The sequence below is a fragment of the Rhincodon typus genome, chromosome 25 (assembly GCF_021869965.1).
Source record: "Rhincodon typus isolate 14 chromosome 25, sRhiTyp1.1, whole genome shotgun sequence".
NCBI classification, from domain to species: domain Eukaryota; kingdom Metazoa; phylum Chordata; class Chondrichthyes; order Orectolobiformes; family Rhincodontidae; genus Rhincodon; species Rhincodon typus.
The window spans coordinates 8,884,132-8,899,224 of record NC_063356.1 but is presented as its reverse complement, the minus strand read 5'-3'; the positions used below and the strand labels follow the sequence as shown (position 1 = coordinate 8,899,224).

Sequence of the window (15,093 nt, the reverse complement as noted above, 5' to 3'; positions counted from 1 at the left end):
AGGGGACAGACATGTAATTGAATTGCTGAGTGTAAAACTAGAGACAGGACATGTAAAAGTTTCACGTGCCTCTACTGAACTGCACATGAAGGAGGAAAAATCCCCTCATGTTAACATTTTCGCACATCTCATAGGTACCTCACAAATATCTGAAACCTTTTGTAGAATGACACTGCTGGATAATTAATAGAGAGAACTAGGGAGGGAGCTTTAAATACCTTGCAAAACTCCTTACAAAAAGAACAGAAGACATTAGAAGCATTGGGAAGATGATACATTTCTGTTACATTTTAGTTGTTCGCTATTGGCCAGAATGTCAAGTTAATTTTCTGATCATTTTGAAAATGAGTCTCAAAATCACACTCACACCCAGTTATCACAGTAAACCAGCTGCGAGGTTGGATTTCTGCAAACGCCTGCCCCATACATTTCTGATGGCGGAGCAGGTGCACGTCAATGTTTATAGTGGCAACAGCATGAAAGGATCCAATTGTAAATTTGCAAATGGACTTTTGGCCTTCATTGTAAGGGGGAGGAAATGGCCTCGTGAGATTGTCACTGGATTAGCAATCCAGAGACCCCAGTAACATTCTGGGAGCCCGGGTTTGAAAAGATGGCGAAGTTTGTATTCAATAAAAATTTGGAATTGAAAACTCGATCAAGGAAGGAAACTAGCTGAGGTGTGACTCCAGAACTATGTGGTTGATTTTTTGTTTTCTTCATTTACAGGAGGAGGGCATCGCTGGCAAGGTCAGCATTTACTGCCCATCCCTAATTGCCCAGAGGGCAGTTAAGAGTCAACCACATTGCTCTGGGTCTGGAGTCACATGTAAGTCAGACCAGGTAAGGATGGCAGTTTCCTCCCCTATAGGACATCGGTGAACAAGATGGGTTTTTCTGAGAATTGACAATGGATTCATGGTCAGCATCAATCTCTTAATTCCAGATATCTTTTATTATTGAATCTTTATTGTCCTCTGAAATATTCTAGCAAGCCACTCAGTTGCCACAATGTCTAAATAATAGCATTGTTGATGTATTTACACCGAATGGATTGCAACTAGGGATGGGCAGTAAATGCTGGCCCAGCTAGCAATGCCCACATCCCATGAATAAAAGGGTTGAAGTTTAAAGATGGGGAAGTTTTATATTGGTGAGGCTGTGTTCCCATATTGAATAAAAGATATATTGTCATTGGAGGCAATTCAAAAGAGAATCCCTCTGCTGATTCCTGGGAAGAAAGGGATGACTTTATCAAGAATGGTTAAACAAGTTTGGCCTTTATTCATTACAGTAGAGAAGAATGAGGGGTGATCCTATTGAAACATACAAGATTCTGAGGGGACTTTACACAGTAGGTGTTGAGAATGTGTTTCCACTGGTTGGAGGAATCTTGAACTAGGGGACATAGTTACAGAATAAGCGGACACTTATTTAAAACTGAGAAACAAAACGAATTTGTTCTCTCAGAGGGTAGTGAATGTTTGCAACTGTCTAATCCAGACCGTTTTCGAAGCGAAATCACCAAAAATATTGAAAGAGGTGGTTAGATTTTTGAAATATCGAGGGGTTGAAGGCTATGCTGAGTGGGCATGAAAGAGGATTTGAGGCTTGGGGTAGATTAGCCATGATCATGTAGAATGGCAGGCAGGCTTGATGGACCAAATGCCCTACTCCTGCTCCTATTTCTTATGATGCTCAAATTACTGTGGTTTTAAATCCCATTTCATTCTTGATACAAACCTTTGATGCAAGTTTATCTCAACAAGAATATACTGGGCATGTTGGGCACATTTTCCTGCATCACAATCACTGAGGATTCTGAGAACCAAGGATAGGAAGGAAGAAAGAAAAAAAAATATACTATTTGGTCTGGTTAGGATCATACCAAATTTACAGGAGGATCACATCCTGGCCAGCATGTTGGTGCTGGCTCTGTGGCAGAGCTATCTAGTTATTACAGCATTTTCCCTGACTGCCCTACAAATATTCCCTGCAAAATATTTTCTTTTTCAGCTGCTGTTGAATCAGTTTCCTTTGCCCTTTCAATTGAAGCACTTATAAAACTGTTGCTAAGCATTCTCCCTAATCACAACAACTGGGACAATTCCCTGGATCTCACCGGATCAATGGAGACCTTTCGATTCTTGTCCTGATAGACAGCATTGTTCTGGTTTCCATATTTTGACCTGTAGGTCCGTGGAGGCACCTGAGGTGGAAGAGTCTTACTTCGACTGACAGGTTTCCCAGAGGATTCCTCCTTTTTGTCTTTTCTTTTGCAAATGGAGTTGGGCCCAATGCTGCCAACTCTTATCAGCTTTGAATTTTCCCCATAGGTAGACATTAAATTCAGCTTTGTTATGGCATCATTCAAGTCATCATAGTCAATCAACTCAAACTCTTCATCAGAGATCCTTTGGTTGGAGTAAAAGCTTGGTGGTTCTACGATTTTACAATTTGAGTCATCATTGCCAGGAGAGAATATATTGATGTCATTAGGTATGGTCAATTTCTCAATGCTGTCGCTGGGCTGCTCCTTGGACCAATGATCTGTTAACGTGGCATTTCGACTGGGGCCGAGAGGAACTCGTGGTGGCACTGGTGGAGCATAGTCAATGATGGAATAATCTCCTCGATGGCAAGATGTCCCCTCAGTGGTGAACAGCCCTGTACGGATTGGTTGCTGTGTGGAGCCACTGATGGTGGAATTTGTGATGATGGTCGTGGCAGTTGTGGCTGTGGTAACATCTTTCCACAATGATTGGTATTCTGGGTCCTCTTGGCACTGGTGATTTGGTGGTCCGGGAGCTGAGGTAGTAGAGGAACACGCGATGCCTCGACTTGACAAAGAAGGGCCTTTGCTATAACCGAGACCGGGGTCTGACCCCGACAAGCCATGGGTCGCTTTAATGGCATTGCAGTCATTCCTCAATTGGCTGTATTCCAATAAAGGGTCCTCAAATGAAATCAGTTGCAAGCTGTTAATGTGTTTGGACTTGCTGTCGTCTCTTGTTGTACTACTCTGCCGAAGCCTCGATAGGGCATCATACTCCATCTGAAGAGCTTCTGCCAGTGCCAGCTCCTGATGACTGATTCCTGAGAACTCCCAGGGTTTCCAGTGTTCCTTACTGCCCGTGGGTTGAGACATTCTAATGGCTGGTACAGATGAATCTTACTTCTTCTGGAATAGGTGACTCAGCAACAAAGTCATAATGGATTGCAGCTAAATGGAAAACACAAAACAAAAAATCTTAATTCAATTTGCTCTTCAACTAAGGAATTGATTTTTTTCTGCACATCTGCTGTGTAACTGGGGAGGAGGGGAAGGAGAGAAGATGGTTGCATTGAAAATAAATTCCCAAAATAAAATCTTTGCAAGAGCATTGAGGGAATCTTATAAGAGTAGTCACATTTATCCATATTCTTTAAGTATTCAGTTAAGTACTGTGAAGACTGGACCCATTGTTTTTGGTCCCCACCCTAAATTCTGTTCCTAGCTGGCGATTCCATCCCTCCTCCTAGAGGAGATTTGGTGTCGCATTTGATCCAGAGTTGAACTTCTGACTTACCACATCATCAAGACCACCTATTACCAGCTCTGTAACATCTCCCAGCTTCACCCTGTCTCAGCTCACCTGCTACTAGGATCTTCACTCATGCCAATGCTACCTCAAGAACTGGCTATCCTAATATATTCCTGGCTGATTTCCCACGTTCTGCCCTCTATCCAAACTTGAGATTATCCAAAACCCTGTCTCTCAAGACCTAACCCTTCTGCTCGCATTTGTTCCAACTGAACTACTGCCTTGATTTCTAAACTCTCAATGTGGTTTTAAAATCCTTCCATAGCCTCCCATCTCTGTGTTCACTCACACAAACTTACCACTCTCACACTAGGACTGGTAAAGGGACATAGGTTCTGTTTATTTGAAGGTCTTTTACAGGATTACTCAGCAGATAGTAAAGCAAAGCTACACTCTTACATGTTGTAAGTTAGGTGGGAAATGGCTGCTAGTCACATGTTCTACATCCTGGTTACTTGTTCATTAGCCTGTTCCCTCTCAAAGTGATTATAGATTACAGAATCCATACAGTGTGGAAACAGGTCCTTAGGCCCAACAAGTCCACACCAATGCTCAGAGCATCCCATCCAGACCCATCACTCTATATCCCACCTAATCTACACATCCCTGAACACTGCGGGCAATTTAGCATGGCCAATCCACCTAACCTGCACATCTTTGGACTGTGGGAGGAAACCGGAGCACCCGGAGAAAATCCACGCAGACACGGGGAGAATGTGCAAACTCCACACAGACAGTCACCCGAGGGTGGAAGTAAACCCGTGTCCCTGGCGCTGTGAGGCAGCAGTGCTATCCACTAAGCCACTGTGCCACCCCCACCGTCTCCAACGCCATAACCTGTACAAATATTGGTACTTCTCTAATTCTGGCCTCCTGAGAACCTCGGATTTTAATTGCTCCACCACTACCTAGGCATAAGATTTGAAATATGCTCCTCAGATCTTTTCTCCTGAGTTTCCCACTTTAAGACATTCCTTGAAAGCTAACACTTTGACCAATATTTTCAGATCTAATATCTCCTCATCTAGTTTGGTGGTATATTTTGTTTTATAATGCTCTCGTGAAGCACCTTTTATTATGTTCAGAAGCTCTAGAAGTTCAGAAGATGTGGAAGTGCTGAAAAAGGTGCAGAGGAGATTTACCAGGATGTTGCCTGGAATGGAGGAAAGGTCTTACGAGGAAAGGTTGGGAGAGCTAGGGCTTTGCTCTTTAGAATGATGAAGGATGAGAAGTGACTAGATAGAGGTGTACAAAATGATCAGGGGTATAGATAGAGTGGACAGCCAGAGACTTTTTCCTAGGGGTGAGGTAGCTATTACAAGGGGGCATAGTTTTAAAGTGAGTGGAGGTAGATATAGGGGAGGCATCAGAGATAGGTTCTTTACTCAGAGAGTGGTAAGGGTGTGGAATGCATTGCCGGAGAGGGTAGTGGAGTCGGCCTCATTAGGGGCATTTAAGCGGCTATTAGATAGGCATATGGATGATAATATAAGATAGGGGTGGAGGTTAGGTAGACCTTAGGTTTAGGGTAAAAGCTCGGCACAACATCATGGGCTGAAGGACCTGTACTGTGCTGTACTGTTCTATGTTCTGAGGAAGGGTCACTGGACCCAAAACGTTAACTCTGATTTTCTCTTCACAGATGCTGCCAGATCTGCTGAGCTTTTCCAGCAACTTCTGTTTTTGTTCCCGATTTACAGCATCTGCAGTTCTCTAGATTTTTATTCAGTTCTTGGTGGAGATAAGCTCACAGCAGCAAACCAAAGAATTCTGCCCCAAAGTGAGAATCTTACACAAGACAGACCAAGGGTAACTGAAGGAAAGAGCGAAAAATGTCACCATCATACAGGAAATGTGTGAAAAGTCAGTCAGATTTTCACAAAGCAACTTCAGGAATAGTCTTTCCCAACCTCAGAACATTCTAAAGTGCTTTACAGTTAATCAAGTCCCTTCAACTGTGGTCACTGTTACGTAGGAAAGATGATAGCCAATTTTCAGACAGCAAGCTCCCACAACCAGGAATGAGACGAGATAATCAATTCCTTTTGATCTTCTGTCGATTGAGGAATAAATATTTTCCAGGACACTGGGAAGGACACACCCAACCTTCTTTCAATTTGTGCAAGGGGATCTTTTACATCCATGAAAGAGCAGATGGGGCCCTCAGACTGACCATTCATTTGAAAGATAGCACTTGTAGCAATGTACTACTGCCTCTGAGTGTCACCCTGGATTATGGCACTGGGGTACGATTTGAGCCAGCGTTTTCCAGCTCAGATAAGATTGCTACCAAGAGAATCTTGGCTGACATTCTGACAACATAATGAGACATCTTACTGTGATGCGAGATAAGTAATGATACATTCTGGTTACTTTTAAACATTTATACATAACTGAAAAATCTATCATGAGCTTGTTAAAGAAGGATAATGTGATATTACGTCCCTAACAGACCTCCAAAAGCTCTTTCCTTTATCTAATCTCTGTCCCAGCAGAGATTCTGTGTTCTTAGCTATGCCAAGCAATTTGTTATGACCTGCAATTTTCAATATTATATCCGAACCACGAGCAAGAGTAGGCCATTTGGCTCCTCTGCCACTCAAAAGGATCATGGTTGATTTGATTGTAACCCCAAATCCACATTCCTCCTTACATCCCATAACATTCTGACCCCTTCAAGAATCTATCCACCTCCCTCTTAAAGATATTAAACGGCTTTGCTACCACCACCTTCTCAGGAAGAGAGTTGCAAAGACTCGGGATGCTCAGGGAAAGAAAAGTGCCTCATCTGTTTTAAATGGGCAACATGTTATTTTTAAATAGTGACCCCTCGTTCTCGATTTTCCAAAACAGGAATCATCCTCTCCACGTCTACCCTGTTGGCACATCTCATGAGGTTAGTAGAGATAGTAGGAACTGCAGATGCTGGAGAATCTGCGATAACAAGGAGTAGAGCTGGATGAACACAGCAGGCCAAGCAGCATCATAGGAGCAGGAAGGATGATGTTTCGGGCCTAGACCCTTCTTCAGAAATGGTGGAGGGGAAGGGCGTTCAGAAATAAATAGGGAGAGAGGGGGAGGCGGATAGAAGATGGATAGAGGAGAAGATAGGTGGAGAGGAGACAGACAGGTCAAAGAGGCAGGGATGGAGCCAGTAAAGGTGAGTGTAGGTGGGGAAGTAGGGAGGAGATAGGTCAGTCCAGGGAAGACGGACAGGTCAAGGGGGCGGGATGAGGTTAGTAGGTAGGAGATGGGGGTGCGGCTTGAGGTCGGAGGAGGGGATAGGTGGGAGGAAGAACAGGTTAGGGAGGCGGGGACGAGCTGGGCTGGTTTTGGGATGCGGTAGGGGGAGGGGTTCCTCCTATCCCCTTCTCCCACCTCAAGCCCCACCCCCATCTCCTACCTACTAACCTCATCCCGCCCCCTTGACCTGTCCGTCCTCCCTGGACTGACCTATCTCCTCCCTAACTCCCCACCGACCTTTACTGGCTCCATCCCCGCCTCTCTGACCTGTCTGTTTCCTCTCCACCTATCTTCTCCTCTATCCATCTTCTATCCGCCTCCCCCTCTCTCCCTATTTATTTCTGAACCCCCTTCCCCTCCCCCATTTCTGTTGAAGGGTCTAGGCCCGAAATGTCAGCCTTCCTGCTCCTATGATGCTGCTTGGCCTGCTGTGTTCATCCAGCTCTACATCTTGTTATCTCATGAGGTTAGTAGGTAGGAAATGGGGGTGCGGCTTGAGGTGGGAGGAGGGGATAGGTGGGAGGAAGAACAGGTTAGGGAGGCAGGGACGAGTTGGGCTGGTTTTGGGATGCGGTAGGGGGAGGGGAGATTTTGAAGCTTGTGAAATCTGACACTGGAAAGTTTGGGACTTAAAAGTTTGTTTTTACCAAGAAGAAAAGTCCACCGGAGAACATGGGGACACAGAATGAGAGAGAGAAGCAAAAGTGAAATCAAATCAGATGCTGAAAATTTGAAATAAAAACAGAAAATACGCATCAGATCTGGCAGCAAGTGGGGAGAAAAATGGTGTTAATGTTTCAAGGCGACAGTCTTTCATTAGAATATTCACCTGTGGAGACTGCCTGACATTTTTGCGCATTTTCAGCATTCTCTATCATTTGTTTCTGAATTCGGTAGGAAGTGATTAGTCTCAATCTCGACAGACAGATCTGAAGATACAGAACCTGTTAAGCACATAATGATGCCCCGCCCTCTTTAGGTCTAGCTTGAGCAACCAGCCAGGAAGGGAAAGGAGATTGAGGGCCAGGGTGTGGATTTTCTGGCTAGCAGATAAACAGAACAGCCTTAGGAGGGAAAATTCAAGACTAGTTAAACCAACACTTGTATTTACAAACAAAAATAAAATCCCAAGAGGTTTCGCAGAATTGTTATCGAACCAGACTTTACTCCGAGTCACAGATGGAGGTATCAGAAAACAACAAATGCTGGACAAAGTCAGAATTCACATGACACCAGGTTATAGTCCAACAGGTTTATTTGAAAACACAAGCTCTCGGAGCACAGCCCCTTCAGGGGGACTGTTGGACTATAACCTGGTGTTGTGCGACTTTCTGACTTTGTCCATCCCAGTCCAACACCAGCACCTCTACATCAACAAATGCTGGAGACCACAGTGGGTCAGACAGCATCCACGGACAGACAGCAAGCTAGATGACTCTTCATCAGTGCTGAAGTGAGGTGTGGAGGGGGGACCGCATTTATGCTATAGTTGGGGGGGGGGGAAAGGTTGTGGCGGTGGTGGGGTGTAGAATGCTGGTGGAGAAAAGACGTTGATAGTTCAGATTAAGTCATCAGAATAGAAGATTGGCAGAGCAATATTGTGTCTAACTGTGAGACATGAAAGAGAAGACAGTCCTACTGGGGTTGGGGGAAGAGGAGAGAGGACATGGTGACAGAGAATGTAACAAGTAAAGCTAAAAGAAAGGGAAGAAATGGGAGTTGGTTCACAATTTGAAGGTATTGAACTCAATCTTGAGCCCAGAATGCTGCAAAGTACCTAGTCTGAAGATGTGATGTTGTTCCTCCAGTTTGCAATGTGATTCACTGGAACACTGCAGATAAACAAGTGGGCACGCGAGCAGGACGCTGTGTTAAAATGACCAGCTACAGAAAGGTCAGGCTCATGCTTGTGCACAGACTGGAGGTGTTCTGCAAAGTGGTCACCTAGTCTGTGTTTGGTTTCTCCAATGTAGAGTAGGCCACAGTGGGTGCAGTGAATACAATACACAAGATTGGAGGAGGTACAGGTGAAATGCTGCTTCACCTGGAAAGGCTCTTTAGGCCTATGGATGGTGAGCAGGGAGCAGGTGAAGGGGCAGGTTTTGCACCTTCTGTGGTAACATGGAAAGGTGTCGTAGTAAGGGCGGATAGTGTTGGTGGTTGTAGAATGGGCTAGGATGTCCTGGAGAGAACAATCCCTGCGAGGGTAGGTATTAGGACAGGGTGGAGGCAATGGATTATTATTGCTAGATTATTAATCACAGAGACTCTGCTAATGTTCTAGGGACCCGAGTTCAAATCCCACTATGGCAGATAGTGGAATCTGAATTCAATAACAAAGAAAAAATCTTGAATTAAGAATCTAATGACAACCATGAAACCACTGTAGGTTGTCAGAAAAACCCATCTGATTCAGAATGCTGGGTGGCTTTGAAGGGATCTTGCAGATGGTAATGTTCCCAATTATCTACTCCCCTTGTCCTTCAAGATAGAAGTGGCTGTGGGTTTGGAAGGTACTGTGTAAGGCTCTTTGGCAAATTTCTGCAGTGCATCTTATAGATAGTACAGACTGCTGCTACCAAACATTGGCGGTGGAGGGAGTGGATGTAGTGCCAATCAGGTGCCTGCTTTGTTCTAGACGGTGTCAAACTTCCTGAACGATGTTGGAGCTACACTCATGTGGGGAGTATTCCATCACATTTCTGACTTGTGCCATGGGGAGACAGGAGGTGAATTACTTGCTGCGCTATTCCTAGTCTCTGACCTGCTCTTGTAGCCATTGTATTGATATGGCAAGTCCAGCCAAGTTTCTGGTCAATGGTAAAGCCCAGGATATTGACAGTGGGGGATTCAGCGTTGGTAACTGTAGTGATTGTTATGAGGTCAGCTAGGTGGGCCTCATAGAATATGAGTTCTCTAATTGGGGCTGTTAATCTGGTCCAATCAGGGACACCTAGCTGACAGATAAGAACAGGAGTGTCAGACATCCCGTTCACTCTGACAGCTGGCTCTGAGGGAACTGGATCAGTGACAGGGACTCTCCACGGGTGATCTGGTGATGGCATACCAGCCTCTGTGGAGTTATTCTAGTAACATTATTGAATATCAAGGGGTGGCGGTTAGATTATTATTTGGCTTTTTTGTGGTGTGAATGTTACTTGCTTCTTGTCAGCCCAAGCCCAAATATTGGCCAAGTCTTGTTACTTTTCTACATGGACTGCTTCAGTATCCGAGGAGTCACAATTATTACTGAATATTGTGCAAACATCACCACTTATGATGAAGGGGAGGTCATTGAAGCAGCTGAGGATGGTTGGGCCCAGGACACTGCCCTGCAGAGATGGCCTGGAGCTGAGATGACTGACCTCCAAAAAGCACAATCACCTTATGTGCCAGGTACTAATCCAACCAGCAGAAAGTTTGCCTTTTGATTCCCATTGATTTCAGTTTTGCCAGGATTCCTTGATGCCACACTCAGCCAAATGCGGTCTTGCTGACAAGGGCTGTCACCTGTGGAATTCATCTCTATTGTCTCTGTTTGGGCCAAGGCTGTAATAAGGTCAGGAGTTAAGTGACCCTGGCTGAACCCAAACTTAAGCGTGTGTGAGCAGTTTATTGCTAAGCAGGTGCTGCACTGTTGACTCCTACAATCACTTTACTGATGATTAAGCGTAGACTGATGGGGCGGTAATTGGCCTGTTTGGATCCGTCCTGCTTTTTCTGTACAGGACATGCCTGGGGAATTTTCTGTTCTGAGGAAGGGTCACCACTCCTGAAACATTAACTCTGATTTTTCTTCACAGATGCTGCCAGACCCACTGAGCTCTTCCAGCAACTTCTGCTTTTGTTCCAAATTTTCTACATTTTCAGGTAGATTCCCAATGTTGTAACTGTACTGGAACAGCTTGGCTAGGGCTGTGGCAAGTTCTGGAGCACATGTCTTCCACACTATTGCTGGAACGTTATCAGGGCCCATAGCCTTTGCAGGATCAACTATATCACACTGAGTGAATAGAATTGGCTGAAAACTGGTATCTATGATGCAGGCGTCCACTGTAGGAGGCCGAGATGGATCTTCCATACAGTACTTCTGGTTGAAGATTACTATTAATGTTTCAGCCTTATCTTTTGCACTGATGTGTTTAGCCTTTGAGAGTCAACCACATTGCCGTGGGTCTGGAGTCACATGCAGGCTAGACCAGATAAGGGAATAGCAGAGTTCCTTCCCTGAAGAACATTAGTGAACCAGATGGGTTTTGCCCACAACAACAATTGCTTCATGGTCATCATTAGACTCTTTATTCTAGATATTTATTGAATTCAAATTCCACTATCCTTCATGGCAGGATTTGAATCCAGGTCCCCAGAATGTTACCTGGGTCTCTGGATTAACAGTCCAGTGATAATACCACTAGGCCATTGCCTCCTGTGAGATATCTAATTTATGAAGAAACCTAGATACAGCAGATAGTAAGGACCTATTTTGCTAAGTGGAGGGGTCAATAGTCAACAAAAGGAATAAAGGGGGCATGTAAGTTTTGCTTTACCTCTTGGGGGGTCATAGGGGTTTGCAGCTCTCTATCTGAAAGGGCAGTAGAGACAGCAAACCTCATCGCATTGAGAAAAAGCCTCGATATGCACTTAAGGTGCCAAGAATTGTAGCTTATAAACCAAGGGCTAGAATGCGGGGATTAGTTCAAACTCTCCTTTAACATCCAGCGCAGACATGATGGGCAGAAAGGCCTCCTTCAGTGCCATAAATTTTCCAAGTTCCTAGGCAACGCAGTACATCATGTATTCATGGGATATATTATCGAGCTTGATCAGAACTTCACACCATTCACAAACAGCCTGTGACTCCACCACAAAATGAACAATGAACAACAACAATTCAGAACACCAAATATAAACATGACCTCAACTGAGAATATTCACATTTTCTCCAGCCAGGATGTTCCACACAATTGCATGACCTTTTGTACTGTATGAAATCACTAGTAGAAACTATTTTCTTTCTAAATGTTGATTGGTCCTGAGTTGAGCAATCTAAGAGAACCGAGGAGTTGGTCAGCTTTCTTGAATGCTCTCTGAAGACAACTGATACTCATCTCAATCTACCCCGACAAACTGGTTTCAGAGCACGTGCAGGAAAGGTTAAAGGGTATGGCTTCAACATGACAGGGAGGTGATGGCCTAGTGGTATTATCACTGGACTGTTAATCCAGAGACCCAGATAATGTTCTGGGGATCCGGGTTCAAATCCTGCCACAGCAGATGGTGAAATTTAAACTCAATTAAATATCTGGAATTAAGAGTCTAATGATGACTGTGAATCCATTATCAATTGTTGGGGAAAAAACCCATCTGGTTCACTAATGTCCTTTAGGGAAGGAAACTGCCATCCTTACCTGGTCAGGGCCTACATGTGACTCCAGACCCACAGCAATGTGGTTGACTCTGAACTGCCCTATGGACAATAAATGCTGGCCTAGCCAGAAATGCCCTCATTCCATGAATGAATAAAGGAAAAAAAAATGAAGGGTTTCAGTCACATGGATGGATTTTCTTCTACTCATTCATCGCATGTGAGCATTGCTGGCTGGGCCAGCATTTTATCACCCCTCCAAAGGTGGTGATGAACTGCTTTCTTGAACCACTGCAGTCCATCCTTGTGCTTTAGATAGATTCACACATGTCGTTTGGGAGGGAGCTGCTGGATTTTGACTCACTAACACTGACGGAAAGATGATATATTTCCAAATCAGGACGGTGAGTGCCTTGGAAGGGAACTTGCATCTGGTGGTGTTCACATGTATCCGCTGCCCTTATCCTTCTGGGCAAAAATTGCTTGTGGATTTGGAAGGTGCTATCTACTGTTTTGTTAATTCCTGCAGAGCATCTTGTAGATGGTACACACTGCTGTTACTGTGCGTCACTGGTGACAGGAGTGAATATTTGTGGATGTGGTCACAAGCCACAAGCCGGCTGCTGTGTCAAGTTTCTTGAGTCCTGTTGGAACTCCACCAATCCAGGCAAGTGGGGAGTATTCCATCACACTCCTGACTTGTGCCTTGTGGATGGTGTAGTGTTCGGGGACTCAGGAAGTGAGTTATTCACTGCAGGATACCTTGCCTCTGACCTACTCTTGTAGCCTCTGCGTTTATGTGGCTAGTCCAGTGAATTTCTGATCAATTGTAAACCCCAGGATGTTGATAGTGGGAGATTCAGTGATGGTAACACCATTGAATGTCAAGGGATGATGGTTAGGATTCTGTTATGTTGGAGATGATCATTGTCTGGTATTTGTGTGCCACAAACATTACTTTATTTGGAAAAACTAGGACTGTTCTCCTTAGAGAAGGTAAAGGAGAGGTTTGGGGTGATTAAACCATGAGGAGTCTTGACAGAGTAGATAGAGAGAGCTGTTTCCAATGGTTCTTGATCCTTCCACAGGAGTGCAAAGATTTAAGTTGATTAAGAGAAGACAGAGAGGTGACCTTATTGAAACATACAAGATTCTAGGACACTTGATAGGGTAGATGCTGAAATGTCATTTCCCTTTATGGGAGAGTCTAGGACCCGGGGGCATAATCTCAGAATAAGGGGTTGAAGGTTTAAGACAGAGATGAGGAGGAATTTCTTCTCTCAGTGGATAGTGAATCTGTAGAACTATTGACCACAGAATGCTGTTGAGGCTGGTTATTCTGTATGTTCAAGCCTGAGACAGACAGATTCTCAATCTGGTAAGGAAATATAAAGGTTATGGAGAAAGACAGGAAAATCAGATCTGCCACGATCTTATTAAATGGTAGAGCAGACTTAGGGGCTGAATTGTCCATTACACTGTTCTTGTGTCTTACGGTTTGTAGATTGGCAAAACAGGAAGTTGACATGAGGAAAAATGTTGTGATGTATCGAGCAGTCAGGATCTGGAAAGTGGGGTAGTGCTGAGATTCTTGCTGCTTCTAAAAGGAAATTAAAAGGCACCTGAAGAGAAAATATTAGTGGGGCTATGGGTAAAGCATGGAAAAGTGGGAGTAGCTAAATTGTCCTTAGAAAGCTGACATGAGCTTAAAGGGTAAAAAAGTCTCCTCCTTGTTTGCAACCATGTGGTGATGCAACATTACCAAAGAGAGGTAGCTGCATTTACCCAACAGACACTGGATGGTAAATTTTGGCTCTGTGCAAAACAGGCAGTAGCAAATCAGCAACGCATCTCATATTCCTCCCAATGTTCTTTCTTGATTGCAGCTGATTGCAATAACATTTGAGATATGCAAACGAGCTGTAGTTCACTTGCACCAACTGCACACCATTACAGGAAGTCAAATTAGCTTCAGCGCATCAATTATTTTGAAACAGAGATAACACAGTGTACAGCTGAAGGAACACAGCAGGCCAGTCAGCATCAGAGGAGCAGGAAAGCTGACGTTTTGGGTCGGGACCCTTCTTTCAGAAAATTTCTGAAGAAGGATCCCGACATGAAACATCAGCTTTCCTGCTCCTCTGATGCTGCCTGGCCTGCTGTGTTCCTCCAGCTCCACGCTGTTATCTCTGACTCCAGCATCGGCAGTTCTTACTATCTCTGAGTGAAGTATTTTGAAGCAGTTTGGTTATGTGGTAATATGAGGTTTATCTTAAAATAGTACGCATTTATTTGTCAAATTGCAACTCCTGATAAATGTAGTTACAGATATAGCCTGTCATTATGTTAAAATCAAACCATTCCTATCTAATTCATTATCCCTCAGGATCTAAAGCTGTGCAGTTCCTTAATCCACTTTGTCTCCTTCAAATCATTTGCTCCACAAATCTACTTCATGATGTCACCAGACCATGGTTTCTTGCATCACCCATTAAAAACCCATTACAACCGTCTCCTCGTAGAGAAAGCCTCTCGGGAAAGGGTGGCTGGCTCCCACTCTGGTTAGATGGGTTCTGAGATGGCTGATAAATGCAAAATGTGTGGAAGGTGGTGCTTGAAGAGGTTGGGTAGCTGAGCTGCTTGGGGGTTGTGTAGTCCCACCGACATCTCAATGTCACCTCTGTGTGTTGGCCACTGAAGTCTCTCAATGGGTTTGTTGCTTTTCTGAACGAGCCTTCTCAATTTTGGCCGGTCTCAAGCCAGGCACTCCCGTGATTGGATGGGAATGTCTGAGCTCATCAGAGGCTTTGAGGACATGCCTAAAGCATTTCTACTGCTTTCCTGGAAGCATTCTGTCACAACCGAGTTATCAAGTTTGGGATAATAAGGTGTAGAGCTGGA

General features: G+C 44.4%; 1 protein-coding gene across 1 annotated transcript in view; it reads right to left on the bottom strand.

Annotated features, from left to right (window-relative positions):
• Positions 1-15,093, bottom strand: part of pik3c2b (phosphatidylinositol-4-phosphate 3-kinase, catalytic subunit type 2 beta) — a 126,592-nt gene that overhangs the window by 108,603 nt on the left and 2,896 nt on the right. Inside the window, exon 2 of the mRNA XM_048611807.1 lies at positions 2,123-3,223. Within this exon, the coding sequence (XP_048467764.1) occupies positions 2,123-3,148 (1,026 nt within the window). The 5' untranslated portion in view covers positions 3,149-3,223. The remainder of the gene's footprint in view (positions 1-2,122; positions 3,224-15,093) is intronic.